Below are 24,290 nucleotides of genomic sequence, written 5' to 3' on the forward strand. Positions count from 1 at the left end.
GAGAATACTGCATTTTATTTGCAACAGGGGAACCCTCAAGAGGGAGCTTCACATAGGACGGAGGCAGACTGGATCTCAAACTAAGTTTCTTTTTGTGTTCCTAATGGCATGTAAATTTTCTTTCCTTGCTTCTATGCCTCTTTGTCTCCTAGAGCCCACATGACCAAAAAGGAGGAGTGATCTCGGCCTACATGGATATCTTTCTGTTCTGTACCATCTTAACAACAAAAGCACCTTGACAAAGTGCAGCCCTATGACTAACTTCCACCGTATTTTTCTTTCTCCTGTATGATTTTTAATGCCTTTGCCTGGTGAAGAAGCTAGTGGAGCTTTCAAAACTTCTGAGTCCATGCCCCCTTCCTCTTTGCCCTCAAACTCACTGGAATTCAACTGGTTCCAAATCTGTGGGGCGAGCCCCTCAGACACTGGGACACTTCTACTTCGAGGCTCCCCTGGGGTCTCTTCTTTGGGGGCTGAGAAGCCTGTGCCACTGGGGAAGGCCAGGGACTCCTGAGAAAGAAAAAGGAGGAGGAATACTTATCTCTGAGCACTAGAACCAAACACCATTCTCTACTCCACTTCAAAAGAACTGTGAAAAAATGGGCTCACCTGCTGCAACAGGTCTTGCTTGCGAGGCCGTTCCCGTCGCTTTGTAGGAAAGCTGCTCAGTGTGCCAGAGTCCTTCAGGGGGCCACTGTTGGAGTGGAGCAGCTGGTTCTTGTCCAAAAAGCAAGAGTCTGAAACGGGGAATGCAGCACATAGGGTCTCCAATGAAATGGGGTTTGGGTGAGAGCAGGTGAAAACCGAAGGAGATGGTTCTCCTTTAGGATAGAGGGCCAGAGATTTTATCTGTCTGAGACTAGAAGCACTGCCGCAGAACAATCCTCACCAACGCCCCTCAACGACAATTTTTGCAATCTACAAAGCCAAGATCAAGCATCCCCTGGAGAAACATGACCTTCAGAGTAATTTGTTTGCTTCTAGAAAAGCTAGTGTCACATGGCATGACAAACGGCTGCCCTGGCTTCAAACCACTGTCTTCCAGGATCTATTGGTAGCAAGTTCAGCTGGAGAGTTAACAGAGCAATACTCTCAGTACAAACAATACTCTCAATACAAACAAATGCACACAGGATGCCACCTTATAGTGAATCAGACCATTCATCTATCCTAGCTACTCTGGCTGGCAGCAGTTTTCCAGGATTTCAGGCAGGATTCTTTCCTAGACGTTCAGAGGGTCTTAGTTCAAAAATCAGATGATGCAGGGTGTAGCATACAAGGTGGGAGAGGGCCCAGCTAGATCCACGCACCACGCCTATCACCATTTCCTTTCCTCCCTATCCAGAGAAATATCCTTTTACCATCCCAGACCAAGTTTCACAGAGAGAACTGGGACTGTATGGTCCCAGAAAAGCCAGAGCCTCAGGCTTGCTAGCCAAAGGCACCATGCATTACCTGTGCTGCTGCTGGTCCTACTCTCAAAGCGTCCCAAGGGGAGCGCAGAGGAACTGCTGCCTCCGGACCCCAGGAAGGGTGGCTGGGCTGGGCTAGGGGATGCTGGCTTCGTGTGGCGACTTCCCAGTTCAGCCAGGGCCTGCTGGATCCCAGCTGGGTCACTATGGATGACGCGGTCCAAGCGATATACTGTACTTGTGGTGGGCGCTGGGGGCAGACTCAGACCTGGAGAATGGTCATCTGTGTTCCTGCTAGAGAAGCGGGAGGAGAACAAAGAAAGCATTACAAAAGGGAAAGTGAGCTTTTCTGCTGCAAGGGAGGGAGCAGGCTATCTTTTCCTTCTCTAATTCTCAAGACTCTGCTCCCCCATCCTGCTACTTTTGTTGATACACATTTCTCTTATGTTAGTAATGCAAGGTGTTCCAGTCAGTTAGGAAATATTACACTTATGGACTGCAAGTGCCCCAGCCAGGCAGCAAAGCTGTAGTCATGTTTTGATGGCATAGCTGAATGAACCAGAGAAATATTCATCCAAACTGGCTGTAGTGAGCTGGACCTCTGGCACTAGCCAGATGACTTCTGGAGTCTGGTTAGCATCATGGCCAAACTGGTGTCAAAGACCAGTGATACAGGAAGGTTGAAACAGGTATTACAGGTTGAGACTCCCTTATCCAGAATTCAAAAATCTAAAACCTTTTTCACAGGTGGCTGAGATAATGACACTTTTGCTTTCTAATAATTCAATGTACTCAAATTTGGTTTCATTCATATAATTATTAAAAATATTATGTAAAAAACATTTCAAGCTAGGTATATAAGAAGTATATAAACATAAATGAATTTCATGTTTACACTTGAGTCCCACCTCAAGTATATACGGAAATATCCCAAAATCTGAAATAATCCAAAACACGCCAGGTCCCAGCTTTTCAGATAAAGCCTTTAGTGACTTTGCCGGGTGCCTTTTGCATTAGCTTAGCAGTTTGAGGCTGGGAAGGGACTGAGGGGATGAATTTTTCTCAGCTGTTAATTTGCCTGCGTGGTTCTCACAGCTACTGGGAGATGATGGGTCACACTTGTGCATACAGATTTTCTCTGCTTCTGCACTATACAAGCATTGGGAGTCCATCCCCATCGGCCTACCCCTCGAGGAGGTACACTCTCTTCAGTGGCCCCATTTAGCTAGCAATGGGGAATCGGATCACAAGTCAGGGATGAATTGGTTAGAATTATCTTTTTAGGGGCTCAATTCTGACATGGGCTGTGAGGGAATACTGGGCCCCATCAAGTGAAAGGACTGGAATGCTTCTCTGCTGTGTACCATCTGCTGCATCATTTACCACCAATAAAGCCCATGCTATAGAAGCAAAGTGTGTCTGTGCTCTGCACTAAAAGATATCTTGAGGAAGCCTGGAACTATATCCAGTCCTGGTACAGAATATTGGCTGTGAACAACTAGGCCCTGTTTATTTAACTCTGAGGACAACAAAAAATACCAACAAGCAGATGTTTACTTAGATACTTGATGTTACATCATACCCCTTAAGAAGAGGCCTTAGTCTTAGGAACCTGCAAACAATATGTACTTTTAAATTATTTTGTCAATGATTTTAGCTGAGTTAGGTTGCAGTATAAAAGGGTTACCTGCTACTGAAGAAAGCTTGGAGCAACCAAGATTGTGTGCTTTTGATGCGCATGGAAGGAGTTGGTACTCAGTTCAATTGTGATGTTCAAACAGAATTTTAACATGTTAAGTGCCTATCTTTTGCAGAAGGCTCTAGATCAGGAGAGCAAAACGCAGCTTCTCCAGATGTGTTTGGTCTGTAAATCTTGCAAGTCTTAGCCAGCAGAGCCAAGGTTGAGGACTGTGGCCCTGCAGCATCTGGTGGGCTTTTACCACCCTTGTTCTAGAGCAGAGGGTGGGCGAAGTATGTCCCTCCAGACTATATGGGTCACTTTTGTAGCCCCTCCAGGGGAAGGTGTCATGAAGATATCCCCACCCTCACACACACTCAGTAGGGCATGGGAGTAAGTGCTTGTCCCCATAGCAATTATAGTTCCAGGAGATCCCCTTTTCTATGTATTTTAAGCATTTTAATCTTTTTAAAGTACTTGGTTTTAGCATGGAATTTGTTTTAATTATTGTAGTAATTTAATTCTATTTTAATATACTATTTTTGTATGTTTTTAACTGTATGGCGTTTTAAATGTTGTAAGCTGCCCTGAGTTCCAGCCCTGGAAGATGGGTGGGATAACAATTACAACAACAACAACTGGAAGTGGACAAGTGACACCGGGACACTTCCTGTTCCTATAAAAGGCCTCTTGTGACTAAAATGGTACAAGAAGCCCCCCCACACACACAAATGGGAGGAAATCCCCCCACATCCCTTAGGGGATTTTGAGGGCAAAAAAGTTGTTTTGTTTCTTGCAGTGGGCATGTACAGCTCTCCATTAGTCCTGTAGAACTAATGTGACCCCCTTGCTTCCTATTGCTGCGCAGTCTTGCACAAGAGAGCACATCTCCAGCTTCTAACAAAAACCAAGCCTGAGACCAATTCATCCTGAACCCTCGCCACCCTGGTGCAAAGAAGGAAAGCCATCATTTTAGAAAATGAGGAATATACTGGACAACAATATATCAAATGTCTCATCGCATTTCCTTTGAGATGAGCTGGGAGGAAGGCAAGGGAATGGTTTTCACTTGTGCTTAAAGCTACTGCTTGACGGTCAAATATTAAGGCAGATGGGGTGATAGGAGGCACCATTCTTGCTTTGGCCAAACTGTGTGAGTGACAAGTTGTTCAGTGGATACGGCTGCTTCCCGTTAGAGATGACTTGTGCACACGGTCAAGCTTGACATGGAATGTCAGTTCAAGAACATGAAAGCATCTTGGAGTGGTGACAGTAGTGCAAAGTTTTGAGCTCTATGGCACAGAAAGGGCTACCTGGGTGCTGTAACCCAATTTTTGAGACCTTTTTTGCACCGTCTTTAAGGTCCTTTATTCAAATCAGCTACTTCATTCAAAGCCCCTTGAAATCAAGGCAGCTCAGAGAGAAACAGAGAGGCCATTGCTCCAAATGGAATAGGAGGTACCCTCAGGAGAACATAAAGCAGGAAAGCTATCAAGTCTCAAACTACTGTAGCTTTTTAGTTTTAGTTTTTAATGTTAGCTTTTAGTTGTTTTAATCAGTGTTATAAGCCATTGTGGGACCTGTGCCACAAGAAAAACAAAAACATAGAATAGTTGCTGCTGAACAGAGCCTAGTCAGTGCTCCAAGCCTTGGAATCTGGCATGTGATGCATGGCCCAGCCATCACAACTAATATATACTAATCTAATCTTTTCAGACAGAATCTATTTTGTTCTGCCTCCCTGAAAATGGATTTGCCTTATCTCCCTTATCAGATAAGCATCTTCCACTTCTTCCCCATTGCACAACGGGTTTAACAATGGCTGGCCACAGTCATTGAAACTATAGTGACCTCTTGGTGCTCTATGTGGGGTTGACTTTGAGGATGGCATTTCACAGACTCACCTATTTAGAAATGTCCTGATCAGCTAACAGTTTCTAAGTGAGGAGTTAGGTCTCTAGGATCACCTCCTCACTGTTTCCCTCCCCAAAGAATATCAAATTATCAGTCCAACTTGCCATTTTTTGTTTACTAAGATAAACTGAGCTTTGTTTACCTGTATACCACTTTTGTTTTTAAAAGTAGTGGTATAGAAATATTAAATAGGACTGCCCTCCAAATTTTGTTAAGATTCCAATTTACATCAGCCGTTCCACTTGGCTAATGGTAAGATATGTTAAGAATAGTAGTTCAGGAACATCTTGGCAATCCAAAAGTTCTCAGCCTGATCTAAGGAAAAAAGAAAATAAATTTTTCAGCTGACTCTAAGGTCATAGCGTTTTACTGCCTACTCATCGGATTCCATCTCTCCTGTTGATCAATCCTTTATCCCTGGTTCTCATGATCTTCCCTTGGTCTTACTTCTCCCTCCCTAAAAACAGATTGTTTCTTCACTCTTTCATTCTCAGTCACATGCACATTCTCTCTCCTCCCCAATTCCCTCTTCCAAGAACTTGCCTGCGGTTCTTGGGAGAGGGCCAGCTCCTCTTGTCACCACCGCTGCGCCCACTGCCACTCCCTCCGCGACCAGCCTTGCTGCCTCCTCCCCCAGGCCCAGGGTTGGAGCGCCGGTTCTGCCGGTCCATGCCAGGCCGCTGACTGGAGAAGCTGCGCTTGGACATTTCCTTCCTCTGGGCTAAGCTGAGCTCATTGTTGGAGGGCCGCCCACCCACCGAAGGTGCCCCAGAACAGCCCCCTTTCAGGAAAGCGGTAGGAGGAGGCCCGCCTGGTGCTGGCTCTTTCTCGCCTCCACCCCTGCGCTCTGTGAAGTCGCTGCTCTCTGAAGCAGTCTCCCACTCCTCATTGGCCTGGTCAGAGTTCTGGTTGGACAAATCTGGAGACTTTGTGCCAGCCACACGCCGGCTGGCTGATTCTTCTGGCAGCGGAGCAGGTGCTGGGGAGTAGGGCTGCACTGTCCTCTGTTCCCCATTGAGCCGGGCTGCATTCTCACGCTCCTGTTTCAGCCTCCGGAACCGTGGTGGCTTATCCTGCTGCTGGGAACGCCCATGGCGCCGTCGCCGGGGTGGCCGGTCAAAGCCACGGTCTGAGTTGGGGCCAAGTGGCTGTTGTTTTGGGGGGCCTTGGAAACCACTCGAGTCTTCTGGGGTCACTGCTGGAGGTCCGGCCAAAGCCTTCTCCTTTACTGAGGACTCCAGAACTGCCTCTTGCTGCTTCTCAGGCTTCTTGTTGGGCTGGGGCTTGGATGGGGGGCTCCATCCACCAGGGGGGGCACGGCCGCCACCTCTGCCACGACGTGAGGGCACTCCACGGGGGGTGAAGACACGCCCACCACGGGTGCCAGGGTCTGAGAGGCGTGGGGGCATCTTGTCAGCAAACCGAGGCAAGCCAGGGTGCAGGGAAGAATGGGTGGACACATTTGTCACAGGGGGCCCTCGGTTGCGCTGACTTGGGGCTGGTTCTTTGGTCACCTCCTTGTCTGAATGGGCTACATCACTGGCACTCTCGTGAGTCTCACTTCCTGTCTCCGATCCCCGCTGGCGTCGCCTTTTGGGGATCTCTTCATACTCTGAGCCTTCACTCCGTGTCTCGCTGGTATTGCGCGGGCGGAAGCTGGAGCCCGGCCCGGAGGGTTTACCAACTCCATCATCCAGCCGGTAGAAAGGTTCACGATAGCTGCGGAACTCCCGGCTTCTTCCCCGGCCACCCCGGCCACGTCCACTGTATGCTCCCCGAAAGCCTCGCCCTCGGGCGAAATATTCTCCTCGCCCCCTGGCCCGGCCACGGCCAGTGTAGCCTCCGCGTTCATATGGACCATCTCGACGACGCCGGCTCGGCGACAATGGGCCCTGCTGCTGCTCTTTGGGCGGCACAGCTGTTCCTCCGTTTAACACTGGCTTGGCCTTGTTCTCTTTGCCTGGTTTTGGAGACTCTTTTGGAGGTTCTGGCTTGCTGCTCACAGGCTCGGCAATCTCCTTGGCCTTCCCTGCAGAACGAATCTCCTCATTTTCGTCCTTCGTCTCCTTTGGAGGTGGCAACTTCTTGATGGGCCCAGCTCGCCGTGGAGCCTTTTCCCCAGCTATCTCCTCAGTCCTCCGGCTGCTGCCAGGACGGGGCCCCCAGCGCGTCTCTGTCTTAGACTCACGCCGGGGCTGCTTGTGGAATTCATGCTGCTGCCGTGGTGGCTTCTCCACCCTCCGTAGAATCTCCTCTTTGACTGGAGCCTCCTCTTTAGGCTGCTCAGCAGGAGGCTTCTTGGCTAACACTGGTCGAATGACAGGAGGCTCAGCTGTTTTATTCTCTTCTTGAGGTTCGCGATGCAGCAGCTGTGGCTCTTCTTCACTTTTGCGCAATGGCTGGATTTGGGGTTCAGGGCGCCCATTCCTGTTCACCTCTACTGGTGCAGTCAAGGCCATGCTGGCTTGCCAGGGTGGCCCTGGCCGTGGTGGCTCATCCACTGGGAAACGGTGTAGTGGAGCAGAACTGCCATTTTCTGAGAAACCCTGGTAGTTCCCCATGTAAGGCTGGGGAGTGACAGCATCGCGCAGGCGAACTGGGGGTGTCTCACTCCTGAAACAAAAGGCAGTAACTTTTATTGTAGAGTGTCACAGCAACTGGTAGTCCCAAGAATATCAACCTGATCTCCATCCCTTCCCAGTCAGCCTCTAAGATACAATTGTCTGGAAAATCAATTTCCCTGATATTCAAGAATCAGAGGCTCTCTTCTCTGCAGTTTTGGGGGCACAGCTAACCCCTGAGAAAGAGCCCCTAGAACACCCCAGCCAAAGTGGTTGGTGGTACCCCAGCCAAAGTGGTTTGCAGCCATATTGGCTGAGGAATTATAGGAACTATTGGCCCAAATGGTAACTTTCATATGCTCTCATCTGAGCCCATCCTTCCTTACTTCATCAAAATGGTTAACACAATTAGCCGCTAGTGATTAGGCTGTCTACTCCTGAAATGCTGCCGTGGTGTCAAATAATCAAAGAGGAGCCCATCCTGCACCTTAACCCTTTCTCTTCCTCTTCCTGCTGCTGCCGAAGGGCTGCTGCTTGAGGGCGCGAGTCTGTGTTAGAAGGAGCAGTGGCAAAGACGTCTCCTGCCCAGGCCATCTTGGGATCAACAGGTGGAGTCCCACGCTCTCGGAGGATGGGGGGGTGGCGGTCAAATTGCTCTGAGCTGGAGCCCCCACTGTCTGATCGCTCGCGAGGCAGAAGACCTGATGAGGAGAAGGAAGGCCAATACAGAGACATGTCAGTTCTAATAATGCAGGTCACCTTTTAAGCCCACACTCTCTCAAGTTAATTAGGTAAATGTGGTTATTCTTTCTGCCTGCTAAATTGGCAGTAGAGCCTGGACTTCTCTAGCAAAAGCTTACCAGAGGGGTGCACCCCAGGGGGGAAAAAGTCCATGGGAGGCCGCCCTTGCATCATGCGGGGGTCCATGTAAGGTGGGATCATCATCCAGCGAGGGTCGAAGTTCATCTGAGGCATTGGTGGAGGCCGTCCAATGGAGCCTGGGTATATGCCCTTTGGGGGAGCCTGCTGTGATGGAGGTGGGGCTGGGGGTTGCTGCTGCCCTGGTGGCCCAGCCTGAGGGTGGACACTGCCCGAGGCACCCATTGTAGCCAAAGGAGCACCAGTTGGCTGCTGCTGGGCAGAGGAAGCCAAAGGGGGCTGAACCTGGTTGTGTTGTTGCTGCTGCTGCCATTGCTGTTGCTGCTTTAACAACTGCTCCTGAAAGTTGGGGGGGAAAAGGGAGAATGAGTTCTCTCTTAAGGAGCAAGGCAAGACAACCACTCCAAAGGAGGCTGCTTCCTGGGCTAGAGAGCCACATTAGGTGGAGATGCAATTGTTGCTTCAGTTAGCTGCGAGGACATCATTAGATGTCAGAGACTCTAGTCTAAGGACTCATCACTGCAACAGAACCTCCACGAGCAATGTTTCCTCCAGAGCAACCTTTTGATCTGGAGCTTTTTGGTAACCCAGTTCACAGACTCCTCCCAACAAGTATGCTGGGGATTCTGGGAGGTGCAGCCCCCAAGGGATAACCCATTTTAGTGATATGTCTGGTCCAGGGCATACAGCTCCATACCTGCTGCTGTCTTTGGAAGCGAGGAGGCAATGACTTCTGGTACTTTGAATATCCGAGAGTCTGAGCTGGAGGGGGCTGGCGTGCCTGAAGGACAGTCTCCCCCTTAGGCTCCACCTTGGCTGGGATGGGAGGTGCAGGGAGGACAGGCCCAGGCACAGCTGGTGGCTCTTCCCTCACTTCTGGTACTTCCTTGGGGGGAGCAGTCAGAGGTGGTTCAACTGTGGGGTACAGCAATATATGTAAGACACAGAGACTGTGAGAACCAGCAAATGGCTTCCCCACGTTACTCTCTGTAGCTCTTCAGTGTTCAATAAATGGAACAACGCCTCTTTCTATACCAGCCCACCTATGCCAAAAATTCTGCAGGGGAGACTCACCTCAAGTAATTTTGATGTACTGTGGGACAACCTGTAGAACAACCTTTTCTAGTGGAAAGCTTTTGCCAAAGAGGGTCACCCAGCACCAACTTTGCAATTATTTTACCACCAAGTCAAATGTTTTCTGTTTCTCAGGGACATTTTCAATTTCTTCTACTGCATTTTATTGCCTTTAAATATCCTTTAATGACAACATTTTAAAGTTTTGTGGTCACATGAGCATTTCTAGGTGTATTTATTGTACATTACCCTATTCTGCCTTGGTGAAATGAGTTTTGCAGGTATCTCCTCTCACCAGCAGCTGAGGCCTTCCTTCTCATTTACCTTGCAGTACCGCACTAATTCAAACTAAGAACACCCTGTGAGCCACATGGGTTGCATGGTGCTGGTGCCATTCTGCGAATGCCTGAAAAAATATGCCTCGATTCCCCATTCCTGCATGGTAACACTTGTTAAAATTATCAGCAGCAATTTTTGAGAAAAGGTACTGCTAAGAAAACATGACTGACTGAATATCACTTTAAATGGACCTAAATGTCTGCTGGTTTTAGAAACTCTCAAAACTGTTAGGGGAAATTCACTATTTGAAGACTAAAACACCAAATATCATGTGAGGTAACTCAGGGTAATGGGCAACTATAGCAAGTTCAGGGGCCATACAGACTGAATGCCATCCCCATGTATGTGGGACTGGTGCTGGTGTTGCAACTGCTTTGGTGCCAGCTCAAAGCCTTTTTTAATTTTCCAAAAATGGAAATATTACTGTTTGGGAATACAACTCTCAGAATCCCCCAACTATTATAGCCATATTAGCATGGGGAATTTGGAAGATACAGTACAAACAGTAATATTTCCAAGCTCTGATTTGCCAAGGTGTTTTTACTGGTTATTTTGCTGTATCTGCTGGCAGTGTTGTAATTTTATTGTTTTAACTAAAGTTGTATACTAACCAGAAAGATGAAACAGTTAGCAGCTTTTTGATAAAAACTTGTAGTTAGTAATGATGACTATTTCACTCCAAACTGAAAAATGGAGGACACATATATACTCAACCACAGGTTACCAGCCAATAAGACATACAAAGTGGCATCCATGTATGTAAGTTCATCAAAGAAACCTGTCCCCCTGCCCCCCTTTTTTTAAAGGATAAAGTTTGGTTCCTAAATGCAAATGCTATTTGCAACTAGAGCAGGCCCTCTGAATCAATGAGATTAAATAAGTCACAATTTACTATCCAGGAGCTTATTCAATTGGTCTTTTCTAGTTTGGACTAACAACTGGATGCAGTTCGGGGTGAACTCCCCCCAGCCTTTGAGCTTAGGCATGTGCTTGACAGAAGACAAGGTCATTTCCAATGGTGGTGCCACTATTACGTAACATTCTTCCTTGGGACACTTGCTTGGTGCCAATTTCCTTACCTGTCATTTCCAGAGCTTTTAAAAGACAGTTACTGCATTGCTCTTTTTCTTTTAATGCTGGTTGTCTGCTTTCAAATTACTTTCTCTTTCTGCAACAACTTCATTCTACCTTTGTTATATTCTAATTTTATAAACTTTGGTTGTTGGTCACCTGGTTGTTTTTTGGAATAACAGGTGGGATATGAACCCTTTACAAACCAAACAGAGGAGTTACCATTACAGGCAGAGTCCAAGTTGCCACCACTGCTACTGCTGTTGCTATTGCCGCCGCCGCCAACAGTACGAGGTTTGTTAGCCAGAACAGGCTCCTCTTTCTCCCTCTTCTCCTCTGGGGGTGCAGGAGGAGCTGGTGGGTTAGAGGGCACAGGGGTGGGAGCAGGTGGAGGAGCAGGAGGCTCTTTTGGCGGCTCTGGTTTCAGGCGCTTATCAGGAGCTCCAAACTTCTCGTCTAAGCGCTTGAGTTTCTCAGCACAGGCGGCTCGGCGTTCCTCTTGCATGCGACGCTCCTCTTCCTCCCGCCGACGTCGGGCCCGCTCCACAGCTGCAGAGATTTCTGATGATGATTGCTTTCGGCGCTGGCGCCAAGCCTCATCCTCATCTTCTGGAGGAGGTGGTCGTAGAGGGCGGTCCTGGGGGTGGGGTGGAGAGAAAACACTTGGTCCAAAGCTGCCTCATCCAAACCAAAGGTTTGAAGCAGTACCTTTTTGGACCTCAACTCCCAGGCAGAACCAGATTCTAGGGTGTTGTAGCCAAAAAAATAAAATTTCCAGGCTCTATTCCCAAACACAGCAGATGTTTGGGAGGAAAGGGCTGTTTCTGCCTCACCTGTTACTCCTTGGCTAAGTAAGACAGCATAAGGACAAGTACCAAAATCTCCATAGGAAAGAAAGCATGTCCTGGCCCTAAAATGGCCCAGGATCCCCCAAAACATGACAAAAATGCCCCCCCCCCCCAAGATGGGGAAATACTGATGTTTCTGAGAGGATTGAGGCCTATTCCTCCAAGTTCTCCAGAGGGATAATCCAGACCCTTACCATCCCACAGTTGCCCATTCCTGTTCTATATTGCCTTTGTTCCCATTCACCTTACAATAGTGTTTATGTGTTATTTTTCATCTTCATATATTTTCTGTAACATTCAAAGTAGAATGTAGATGCTGGGATCAAAACTCTGTCACAATATTCCTCCATATATTCTATCACTCTTTTTTAACCAATCTCTGACTGATAAAGAAGTGTGTGAAACTTTGAAAGCTAGTGTAATATATTTTATGCCTTTGGTCAGCTCAACCAAAGGATGGATTTTTCATCTTGTATGTTTATGGAAATTTTAGGAGTCCAAGAAGTAACCAAGGGGGACGTCTAGTAGTCTTCACACAATATCCTTCCTGCTCTTGGGTAAGACTCCCCAAAGCAGAATGACACAAAGGAGGCCACGGCATCCAGGTTTTCTTGGTGCCCACTGCAAGGAAAGCCATGCTGTTTCTACCACTCTTCTGCAACAGGAACAGGACTACTCACCTAGGCAAGATGGTGATGTCTCTTGTGCACATCACACGATTCACAAACACAGAAAAAGAAATAAAGCTTTCCTCACAGATACTTGCAATTATGTTTGGTCTTTAGTAGCCCAAAGTAATTCCATTTTTCAGCAGCAATGTAACTGAAATGCTACTAAATCAAAGCTTAGAAAAGCTATTTTTAGACTATAGCTTTCAAGTCCCTCTGTCAGTCTAGTCACCGGCTACTTTTGAGAATCTAAAACTGCAATTTTTCCAAGCTCTACAAGGAAATCATGTGAAATGTGCCTGTTTTCTTGACCTGGCAAGCTAGCAGCTTGCTCCTCCTACAGAATGAATGAGAAGGGTTAATTGCAGAGGTAGTCTATAGAAACTCACCGGGAAGTCATTGGGCTGCCCCCAATTGCCCCGGTTGGGTGGTGGTGGAGGCGGTGGTGGCCGGACTGGAGGAGGAGGAGGCGGTGGTTCTTTGGCACCCTCTGGGGGATGTGAGTTTTCAACCCAGGCTGTTTTCACCAGAGATTGATCCTCTTTTGGGGTTCCAGCCTTCTTTGCATCTGTACCTGACTGGCCTTCTGGGCCAGAAGCCTCATCACTGCTTGGGGGCAAGAGATAAAGGAAGAGAAAAAGATCACATTGGGCTAGGAGAGTTCTGCACTCTCTGCTTGAAGCAGGGCTTGAAGCAGAGATAACAAAACAAAACAAAACAAAGGACTGGGTGCCCTGAGCTGTCACCAAAATCACATGGGAGTTATTCTGTGAGGGTTGTATCTGAACTGCACCCCTCTGGTGGAGCTGACTGAAGCTGCCCTCCTTCCAATTTCATGGGACAGACACATGTTCTATCAGCCACAGAAGGCCCTCTTCCCTGTTAATTCTCACCGGTTCTCAGTGGTTTCCTCATCAGACTCTTTCCCATCTTCTTCATCACTGAATTTCAGCTTCTCTGTGTAGTCCACTTCCTCGTGGGCTCCTGAAGAAAACAAACAGGCAGACTTCAGGTTGACAGAGCCAATAGGGAAGGTGTGGAGAGGAAACAGGGTGAATTAGAAACTCTTCTGGAGTCCTGGGTCCAAGGACAAAAGCAACAGCAACCAACTCTGACTGTTGAGGCTGAGCCCTCCAATTACCTGCCCAGCCTTCATCATTCTCCTGGTCCAACTCATCAAATTCTTTCAGGTCATCCTGCTTAAGGACAGGCGGTCGGCTCACAGGCTCTGACATGCGTAGCTGAGGTTGTGAGGGGCGAGGTCCTGGGAGCCGCTGGAACCTGGAGGAGGCAGAAACACGTTCCCCTTCTGCATTACACTGCTACCCAAACAAAAGATGCTGCTTTAGCTGCCTAGAGTGGGCCAACTAGGGGTAACTCTCTGTGTATCTCTGTAGCCTAACTTCAGAACCTGGAAGTTATTTTGGATGACAACTCCTTCACTTACTAAATCAGCACAACTAGTGCTGATGCTGGCTGGCTAATTTTGGGAGCCGTGATTCCCAATAGTAATTTTTTCTTAGTTCTTCATCCCATTATTCCTGATCACTTGCCATATTAGCTGTGCCACAGGTTGCAGAATACTGCATTAGAGAACACAAAGGGTTGGGAGTATGAAGTGAGATCTCTGCATGGAGGTCCTTCACTGGTCCAACCTCCAGTCTTCTCCCAAGCTTGGAAAAAAGTTACTTTTGGGGGCAACAGCTCTCAGAATCTGTAGTAGGCTACATAGAGAGTTTTGGAACTTGTCATCCAAAACATTCCCAGGCTGTTATCCCCCCCACCCCACCCATTTTGTTTTCTGGGATCAGAGAGAAGTAATTGCCTGATGCGATGGGTTGGCTCAGATTAGAATTTCAAACACTGAAAATGTTCTTTTGAAATCAGGAAGCTGCCTTGCATTTTGAGTAAGTGTCAACTGAGATTTCTTTCCTGGATGTTTTTACACAGCAGGCCAGCAGAGTAACTGGTTTCTATTTGTGCAGGAATGCTGGGACAAGGGAAGGGAATGCTGCCCCTCTGAGTCTCTCTACCATGCCCCAGATCCATCTCCTGCTGCCCCTCTACTTTTCACTGGCCTGGCCCAGCCGTTTCTTTCACAAGAGTATAAACCCTGCCAACAAAGATGCCCTTTGTTCACCTTGATTGCTCTTGGAACAGACTGAAAACAAATATTTTAGCCAGAAAGTGAAAAGCATTTCAGAATCCCTTTCATAGCCCCCAGCATTTGGCCAGAAAGAACCCAAAACTTCTGGCTCCTATTCTCTAGTCAGTGGACTCTAGCCCTCTGCTAGAGAGCACCCCCCCCCCCCAGGTTCTGCACCTCTCTATATACATCCCTCGACAAAGAACATTAAAAACTACGGAGCCCTTCCTCCATGGCAACAATTGCCATCTTCAAGCTTGGAGGGAGAGAGGGGACAGGCCCAATGCTATCGGGACTGCCCTCAAGAGACTGAGCCCTCCCTCCATGGCAACTGTCATCTTCCAGCCTGGAGGGAGTGAGGGCGACTGGGGATTGGGAAGGGGCTAATTTTGATTTTTTATTGTATTCTGTATTTTTATTGCTGTAACCTGGATTCCTTGTGACTGGGTGGGCTATAAATAAATAATTTATCATTATTATTGCTCCGACCCTTATCTTTTGTACCTACCTCTGTGCCTCTGCTGTGGGGTAGCGGTAAGGTCCCTGTGGCCCATATGGAGGTGGGAATGGGAGATATGGGGGATACATCTGTTAAGGAGTACAGGAAGAATTGGTTATTGGAAGGTTTCTTTGTTTCCTTTGGGGGACTAAGAAGAAAATGGGCAAACACGAGCCAACAACGCATGTCTTCTTCCAAAATATACTTACAAATGGCGGCATCATCCCCCGGTAGGGAGGGAATTGAGGCGGGACGTTGGGCTGCATGCCGACCCCAGCCCGCCCGTCCTCAGGCACCAGCTCCCCGTCAGTGCCTCGCCCGCCTCCATCCCGCCAACTGGTTGCGTCTGCAAGAGATTGATGGGGGAGGGGGGGAGAGAAGCATTAAGGGTGAGGAAAGTGTCTTACATTTCTAAAAAATACGCAGCTCCTGGCCTGCACAGGAGGGGGTGCTATCTCCTTGCCCCGAGTTGAAAATCAGCTACCATTCAAGCAAAACTACTTACTCTGGGGGCGGAGGTTTGGTCCGGGCCCATACGACGCATCGGTAGTGTCCTTTTCTTTGCCAGCTTTGTCCTGGTCGCCAGCCGCCTGCAGGGTCGGAAATTCCTCGCGAGAGAATCGCGATAGTAGGTTTGATCCCTTTCCACCTTAACATCAGAAAGAGAAGTTCCCATGGAGTTTGTTAGAAGGTTGCTCCCTCACCTTTTTCATGGGCCTCTGAAGGATGGCTCTGCTTCTCTGGTTCCAAAGGTAACCATCCAAGATTTGGGAAACCAATGATTGAATGCCTTGAATGAACAAGGGCAATACTACCTTGACACCCCCTATGTCCTGTGTATCCATGTTTTCTGCACTGCAGTGCCTATAGTGGTCATTAATAGTCACAACCCACAGCTTGAAATTCAGCGCTTGCAAATGATACAAAGACCCTCATCATGACAACAGGCAGGCCTATATGGGTTAGGACACTGACAAGCTGGCAGTTTTCCTAAGGGGAAAACTGACTCTCTTCACATCTCTTGAATTATTTCAAAATCCAGCATCACAGAGAACTTGCTAGGATACAACTTACCATCTCCTTGTGCTCCATGGGTAACGCTGGCCTGTGCCCAAGACTTTACCCCGCTTGCTACTGTAGGGGGATTCTGGAAGAAGATGAATGGGAGGTTAACATTAAGGAACAGACCTTCCTTTTCACTTTGTTTTATATGAGCACATCAATTTCTATTCTTTCTCAACCCATGATTGGGCAGGACACAACTGTGGTTCAAAAACCCCCCTCTAGAAACAGAGCCAAGTAAAGCTTACAGCTGATCAGGAGGGGTTATAAAATGAAGCATCCTCATGTCTTAATGTCTTAACATGTGGTTTAGGGCACGAGGCTATTTTGTTGCTGTTGGTGTCCTGCCTGCCCATTACCCATCCCACTGCCCTCGTTGATTCTCTTCCTACAACTACTCTTGAGCTGTTGTACTTCCATTCTACCTTTAGTTCTGTTCCTTGCAGCCTTATATGATTCTGGTTCTCTACATTCTGTAGTTCTGGTGGTCTTCATAAGGTTCCCTTAAAGATCCTTATGAACATGGCCAATATGAGGACGTAAAAGATTCATGGGGGGGGGGGGGGTTTGATGATATGTAATACTGAACTGCCAAAGGCCAACTGAGGGAAGCCTGGGCAGGTCACACAATATTTCCAGGCAAGCATTCTCTGAAGATGCTGGCGAAAGATCAGGAAGAAACTCTTCTAGAACTTGGCCACATAGCCTGAAAAACCCACAAAAAACCCTGGGCAAAAAGGTTGCTAGCTCTGGTTTAGAGTTCCGTGAATGAACTTCAGGCTTGCAAAATCCTCCTCTGGTATGACTGGAAGAAGAACAGACACTTTTATTTCCCCTTTTATGTATGTTTAATGTAATTACTCATGAAATCACAAGTTTTACAAAAGGGATTCATACTAGTTCAAAACAAGGTTTATCATCCTGGCTTGTTTTAATTAACCAGGGGCTCCCAAATTTTCAACTCATAGGGTACACTCGAGAGGACTGAAAATCATGGGGGCCATTCATTAAAGTAGGGACTCAGGGCAAACCTCCACCACCACCTCACTCCCTTTCAGGACAGCCAGTCAGGAACCTGGGGCCTCTCTTTGCCTCATGTCCTTTGAACAGACTAAAAGTAATGGGTCTTGCTGTGGAATAAGTATCTACAGAAACAAGCTGTACAAACCAGACTATGGTTGGCCTCAAGACAACAAATGCAGAAAAGGGGTCATTACATGGTTAGGGTTACCACATAAAAGATCCTGCGTCCATGTTATGATCATGGTCACAGAATCATAGGACCACACGGGCCATTCATTCTAACCCCCTGACATGCAGGAAATCATAATCAAAGCATCACTGACACGTGGCCTTCCAGCCTCTGTTTAAAGACCTCCAAAGGAGGACAATCCACCACTCTCCAATGAGCACGTTTCATTATCAATTGTCAGGAAGTTCTTCCTAATGTTCAGGTGGAATCTCTTTTTCTGTAGCTTGCATCCACAGTTCCGTGTTCTAGTCTCTGGAGTAGCAGAAAACAAGCTTGCTCCATCCTCAATATAACACCCCTTCAAATACTTAAACAGGGTTATCATGTCACCTCTTAACAGTCTCTTCTCCCAGCTAAACATATCCAGCTCCCTAAGTTTTTCCTCATAAGGCATGTTTTCCAAACCCTTCACCATTCTAGTGGACCTCCTCTGGACACGCTTCAACTTGTCAACATCCTTTTTGAATTGTGGTGCCCAAAACTGGACACTGTATTCCAGATGAGGCCTGACCAAAGCAGAATGGAGTGTCACTATTACTTTCCCTGATCTAGACACTATACTTCTATTGATACAGTCTAAAATCACATTGGCCTTTCTAGCTGTTACATCACACTGCTGATTCATGTTCAACTTGTGGTCTACTAGGACTCCTAGATCCCTTTCACACATAGTCTCATTAAGCCAGGTGTCCCCCATCCTATATCTATGAATTTTATTTTTTCCACTCTAAGTACAGTACCTTACATTTCTCAGTGTTATAATTTATTTTATTAGCTTTGACCAAGCTTTTTAATCTATTAAGGTCATTTTGAATTTTGATCCTATACTCTGGGGATATGAGCTACTCCTCCTAATTTTGTTTCATCTACAAATTTGATAAGTATGCCCTCTATTCTTCAGTCAGGTCAATGCTAAAGATGTTGATTATTGCTGGGCCCAGGATAGAACCCTGTGGCACCTACTGTAACTAGTCCTCTCCAGGATGAAGAGGAGCCATGGTGGCTGAGATATTCCTAGCCATGGCCACAGCTTCGACTCCAAATAGTGGTAGAGAGAGATGTAAATATGTCAGGCTCAATCTGGCCTCCTGCCTGCTATTTCGCATTCTGCACAACACCATCCAAATATCTTGAAAGAGCAACACACTTAGAAGGCATAGCTTCCTTAGGCCTCAACTGGCTTTTCTTTTTTCCTGCCAAAACCAACTTCTTTAAAGAAGCTACCCTCTCTCCCAGGGCTCCACAACTTGCTAATGATGATTAGAACCCTCCACTGCTGGCCTATTCTGCGTCTACTCCTGCTGACCAGATGGAACATCAATTACCATACCTGGTAAACTTAGAGAAAAGTTTCCACTGGCCTTCAACTCAGTCATGCCAGGACGACTGAGTCTTCCAACTGCCCAGCAGGCACAGGGACAAGAAAACCACCTTGGGAAGAAGGACCCATTGCTGTCCGCTCTTGGGCTCTGCCTTCTGGAAGGTGTTCCATGCACCTTTGGGAAATAGCATCTAAGACTTCTGACTTCCCCCTCATTTAAAGCAGGGGAAGGTAAGCTGAGTTGCTTGCCAGAAGGTTATCAGCCAAGGTCCACAAATTTGTAAGAAATGTTGTATTAAACCAGGCTGAAGTTCCACTGTTTCAATTTCTGACATAATAAACTTTGTGTTGGAAAAGCGGAAGCAAAAGCATACTGGTAAAGAAGAGAATGTAAAATCAAAAATCTAGGCTATAGCACAACTTTTTGCATAAATGCTGCTAGTAGAATGAATGTAGGTCTATGTATCTGTCTAAACCTGGATCTTTAGGCAGGAACTGTAGTGTACCACAATAGAACATTATTTTGGAAAAGTTAACTCTGGATTATAGTTTTCTGCAAGAACAACTTGAAAATCTATTAGGTTAATAGTGGAAGGTCTAAAGTGGATGACTCCAAGTGCCTATTCTGGCTGCAGATTTACCTCGGGGGCCGTTGGGGGTCGTTTCGGTTGGTTTGAGGCAGACGTCTGTGAAGCCGGCGGTGACTGCGATTCCGGCGGCTGAGCTGTCGAGGCATCGGTACTGGAAGCAAAAGCAAAAGGGTCATGAGGAAAGAGTCAAGAGAGGGAAAACTTGATGGCACATTCCCCCTCTGCCCCAGAAAATAGCAGTGGCTCTCTCGTTCCCCCTCACCTCTTTGGGTCTGGCTGTTCCTGCTTGCTTGCCCATCCTGTCCCGTCTTTCGGCACTAGTGAGACGTTGGGGTCATTGCCTTTGTTCTCCGCTTTTAAGCTTGGCAGGTTCGCAGGGGGTGGCATGCGCCGAGCAATAGCAACCTTACCGAGACTCTGCAAGCCATGGCGGGGAGTGACTGCAAAGGGAGTGAGGAACAGGCATTAGAGGTGGGTCTAGGTGTGTGGCAGGCACCACCCACTACCCTCCCCCTGGATCAGCAGCAACGCTTCTCTCCCTTATCCACGGCAGCTACCCTAAGCCACAAATTGGCAGTTTAAGATGAACTCAAGGCAGGGGCAGATGCTCAGGGCGCTGCGAGTGCCATCAGGAAGGCATCAGAAACTATGCAGTTCATCACAGCAACTGCCTCCTCCTTGGAAAATAGGAGACAGACCCCCCCCCCCCCGTCAGCCCTCTCACACAAGACCGAAAAGCAATTTTACCTGTGGGTTTTTGGATCTCTAAGGATTTGCCCTTATACGTATCAAACAGGTTGAGCGATGAATATTTTTTTCCATCCTTCCCCTTTGCTGTTTGCCCCAAACGATCTGACATTGCGCTGTAAGGTCATTGAGTACGATGGTTCCTCCTGGCTCCCCGCGAAACGTGCCTCTGTTGAATGAGAAGATGGAGAGACTTAAAGGAAGAACTCTCAACAGTTTTGACTTGATCTTTTCCCACCAATTGCCACTCCTTTCAAACAGCACTGGTCAAATGCATGACACATTGTCCAGGCTAATCATGAAGAGAGGTACATATTTTCACATCCATTAAAAAAAAAAAGCACAATCAACTATAACTACAATAATTCCTCTGTTCACAGAGAGGAGCATCCACACAAACATCTGTTTGGAAGGCTGGCCAGAACTCTTCTGAAAATAGGGTTGCTGGTCCATTGACAAGACATGTTGTTTGATAAATCTCTATATTATCTGGCCAGGACCAAACATCCCCTGAAGAAAGGAATAGCCCCATGTAGGTGATAGCCTATACTTTCAATTGCATCAAAGCACCCCCAACCCCAACAGCAAAAGGCAAATGGGGTACCTCTGTTCTCAATTCCTCAGGAGCTTGGACACCCACACAAACATCCCAATCAAAAGCAGGCATCTCAGGTCACAGTGATCAGAGATGAAATGGCCTGCTTAGTAGCACTGCCCTCTGCCCCCAAATCAAGTGGCCTTTTTAACCCCCAAGTGTAATCACATCCAACCAGCATGGATGGGGATTCTAGCCTAGCTCACTCATTCGAAGAACATTAGATTGGGAAAGCAGAGCTCAAATCATTATTGCTTTGTGTGTTGATTTAATTCACAAGGTTTTGCCTTCAGGTTTCTATTTAAAAAGCCAAGATGTATTGAGTTTCTTGAATACTTGAGTGCAGTGGGTGCTTGTTATCCGCTGGGGTTTGTTTCAAGGACCCCCCATGGGTAGCAAAATCCATGGATGCCCGAGTCCCATTAAATACAATGGCATAGCAAAATGGTGTCCCTCATATAAAATGGAAAATCAAGGTTTGCTATTTTGAATTCATACTTTTTTGAATATTTTCAAGCTGTGGATGCTTGTATCACTGGATAAAAAAATCCATGGATAACGGGAGCTGACTGTACATGGTTACATGACACTGTTAGCGGTAGCCACAAATAACTAACCACAGGAGAATTTAATTCTTGTTTCGTAACAGTTTACAAAGTTCTAACCACCTCCTCTAATAATTAACCTAAGTCTCTCTCTCTATTTCAGTCCTACTAAATGAATGCCTTAAACACCTGGCCAATATTTGACCCCATCAACTGGCTAAGCATATTCTGATGAGCCAAACAGTCAACATTATCTATAATAGGATTAGCAACATCTGTTGTAGATGGTTTGGGATTAAAGGAGTCAGTATCCCCCACGCAGATGCACCCATGATTATTTAACAGGATTGTCACTTTCTCCTTGAAGCCTTTGCCCTGGATATTGGAAGGAGAGAGATGGACCATCCTCACGCAGTGTCACTGAGCTGCAGATGTCTCCACACAGTCTCAGAAGAAAACCAGAGTTGTAAAGGAATGGGAAGATCAAGCCCAACCCCTTGAGTGAGTGTAACTAAGATATTTGAAGCTGAGAGGGACTACAAAGCTAAAATGCAACAGGGCTTCTTCTACTTATGGAGTGGAGAACCTGAAGCCCAGGGGCCAAATGGAGTCCACTGGGGTTCCCCAAAGACGGCCACATCCCCATCCTCATACTACCATTGCTTGCATTTCCCAACTTTTAGATTAGTTTTCTCCTCACCACTCTTAAAAGATTGGGATGCCCCTCCTAATGATTAATCACCAGCAGAAAGAGGCTATAACAGGGGGTCGCATGACCCTTTCTTGGGGGGTCGCCAGGTTGGTATTCCCCCCTGCCTCCCCCTCCTCCCTTTCCCCCCGCGGGTGCCATCGAGGACACCCGGGAGGAAAAGGCGAAAGGGCTGGGGTTGCCTCGTCCCCTTGCCTTCTCCCTGCGGGTGCCATCGAGGGCACCCGGGAGGAGAAGGCAGAAGGGCCGGGGTCGCCTCCTCCTCTTGCCTTCTCCCTGCGGGTGCCATCGAGGGCACCCAGGCGAAGGCGGAAGGGCCGGGACTGCAAGCCCCAGCGGCCTTTGCGACCAGAAGTCCCGCCCCTTCTTCCCCGGCGGCCTCCCTGATTGGTTGGGAGGCTGGGAAAGGGCGGGACATCCGGCCGCAACACCCACTGGGGCTTGTAGGCAGTTGAAAGTTCCGCCCCTTCCTCGCCTCCCAACCAATCAGGGAGGTCGCGGGCGGGACTTTCACCTGGAATGGGGGTCGCGGCCCAACAAAGGTTGGGAACCGCTGGGCTATAAGTTCAAATATGCTGGGTTTTTTGAACCCCATCCTTTTGCCTTTTGGTCTTGCTCCCCATTGGTGTGTTGGACAAATACTCCAAAACTGAATTCAGCCCTCCAAGACCAAATGAAAACCTAGCCTTTTGCTCTGCTTCAAACACCTGAAAACCATTTCCTTTTCCCCTGGCTTGCATTTTACAACCATTCACCTTCAACTAGATCCATCTTAGTTTCATTCCAGTACACATTGCACTCACCAGTCCACTCCCCTCCCTTGCCCTGGCTGGCACCTGCTGCTATGAGCAGGGGGGAAAACCCAAAAACTATATTCTTGCAGAGAGGGGATAGAGCAAAAGCTGACTATTCTCACAAATAGCCTTTTCCTTCTAGGAACTGTAGACAGAACCTCACCAGGAAGTACAAAGTTCTTCAGCCACAGTCTTGCAAGACAGAGAAAATCAATGCATTAGATGGAAAACACTCACTTTTCCCCCCAGTAAGTTATATTCTTATAAACTACATCAATTTAAAAATTCTAACAGAGAAAGCACAGGAAAAATGACAAGAAAGTGGCAAGCTTGTAAATTTTTTACACTGCACAGTAGGCCTTTTTTTAGCATTAGGAAATGCATTTTTCCCACCCTGTCATCTTCCCATGTGTAAGCTCAATATGAAGAAGCATAAGGTGGACAAACTGAACTTCTCTTTGCTCTATGATTACATTCAAGGACATTAGGAAAAGTCACTGATTGGAAGAAAAGAGGGCCAGAATTCAGGACTGACAAAGGTACTGTGGTTCAAATGATCAGAACTTTCCAGAGGCATGTCTCATAATAGCTGGGGAAAACAGAGCATCTCCATGACATGGAAGGCAAATGTCAACACTGTTCAAGGGCCATAAATATCCATAAATTGGCATAAATTGTATGATTACACAACATTTAAAATGTTTGCCTCAGAAGTAAAATATTTCACCTATGCAAAATTAATTTGAATTCGCTAGCTTTTGTTGATATTCATGAATTGAGATTTTTTTAAAAAAAATACTTTACATCTAGAACTTAACACATTTAAGGTCAGATAACAGTTTGGGGGGTTTTAAAGTGAGAAAACTAAGGCACGTGCATGCATGCACGCACACACTTTTATTATCCATCCATCCATATCACTTTTTACTCATGCTGGGCAGTCAAAGAATAGCTTTAAATCATAGAGTGTACAGACTATTGAGTTGCTGGTGGCTTCCACTGAGGACATGCCCTCAGGTTGCTCTTTCAAGCCAGGATCTTCAACATTAATGGTTTGGATGACAGAACTGGGGGCATACTTATCAAATTTGCAGATGACACAAAATTAGGAGTAGCATCAAATACCTCAGAGGACAGAATCAAAATTCAAAATGACCTGAATAGACTAGAAAGCTGGGTCAAAGCTAACAAAATGAAATTCAACACAGAGAAATGTAAGGTACTGCACTTAGGGTGGAAAAATAAAATGCACAGATATAGAATGGGGGACACCTGGCTGAATGAGATTACCAGTATGTATGAAAGGGATCTAGGAGTCCAAGTAGACCACAAGTTGAACACGCGTCAATAGTGTGATGCAGCAGCAAAAAAAGCCAATGCGATTTTAGGCTGCATCAATAGAAGTATAGCATCTAGAATATATCAAGGGAGGTAATAGTGCCGATCTATTCTGCTTTGGTCAGGCCCCACCTGGAATATTGTGTCCAGTTCTGGGACACATAATTCAAAAAGGATGTTGAGAAACTGGAGCGTGTCCAAAGGAGGGCCACCAAAATGGTGAAGGGTCTGGAATCCATGCCCTATAA

General features: G+C 47.0%; 1 protein-coding gene across 10 annotated transcripts in view; it reads right to left on the bottom strand.

Moving 5' to 3' along the window:
- PRRC2A (proline rich coiled-coil 2A) overlaps positions 1-24,290 on the bottom strand; it is a 53,750-nt gene that overhangs the window by 9,976 nt on the left and 19,484 nt on the right. For 8 of the 10 annotated variants that reach the window (XM_089514016.1, XM_089514036.1, XM_089513986.1 and 5 more), the window contains 18 exons: positions 20,062-20,230; positions 19,577-19,754; positions 19,366-19,465; positions 16,164-16,236; positions 15,595-15,738; positions 15,299-15,435; positions 15,099-15,178; positions 13,586-13,725; positions 13,338-13,428; positions 12,834-13,053; positions 11,151-11,565; positions 9,142-9,359; positions 8,426-8,783; positions 8,053-8,266; positions 5,548-7,617; positions 1,456-1,706; positions 610-737; positions 381-510 (listed from right to left, as the gene is read on the bottom strand). In XM_089514016.1, the coding sequence (XP_089370142.1) occupies positions 381-510; positions 610-737; positions 1,456-1,706; positions 5,548-7,617; positions 8,053-8,266; positions 8,426-8,783; positions 9,142-9,359; positions 11,151-11,565; positions 12,834-13,053; positions 13,338-13,428; positions 13,586-13,725; positions 15,099-15,178; positions 15,299-15,435; positions 15,595-15,738; positions 16,164-16,236; positions 19,366-19,465; positions 19,577-19,754; positions 20,062-20,173 (5,059 nt within the window). In that variant the 5' untranslated portion in view covers positions 20,174-20,230. The remainder of the gene's footprint in view (positions 1-380; positions 511-609; positions 738-1,455; positions 1,707-5,547; positions 7,618-8,052; positions 8,267-8,425; positions 8,784-9,141; positions 9,360-11,150; positions 11,566-12,833; positions 13,054-13,337; positions 13,429-13,585; positions 13,726-15,098; positions 15,179-15,298; positions 15,436-15,594; positions 15,739-16,163; positions 16,237-19,365; positions 19,466-19,576; positions 19,755-20,061; positions 20,231-24,290) is intronic. The other 2 variants (XM_089514065.1, XM_089514073.1) reach the window with 2 other exon arrangements.

Source organism: Sceloporus occidentalis, unplaced genomic scaffold, assembly GCF_023333645.1.
Source record: "Sceloporus occidentalis isolate IW3139 unplaced genomic scaffold, rSceOcc1.0.p SCAF_1, whole genome shotgun sequence".
Taxonomy (NCBI): domain Eukaryota; kingdom Metazoa; phylum Chordata; class Lepidosauria; order Squamata; family Phrynosomatidae; genus Sceloporus; species Sceloporus occidentalis.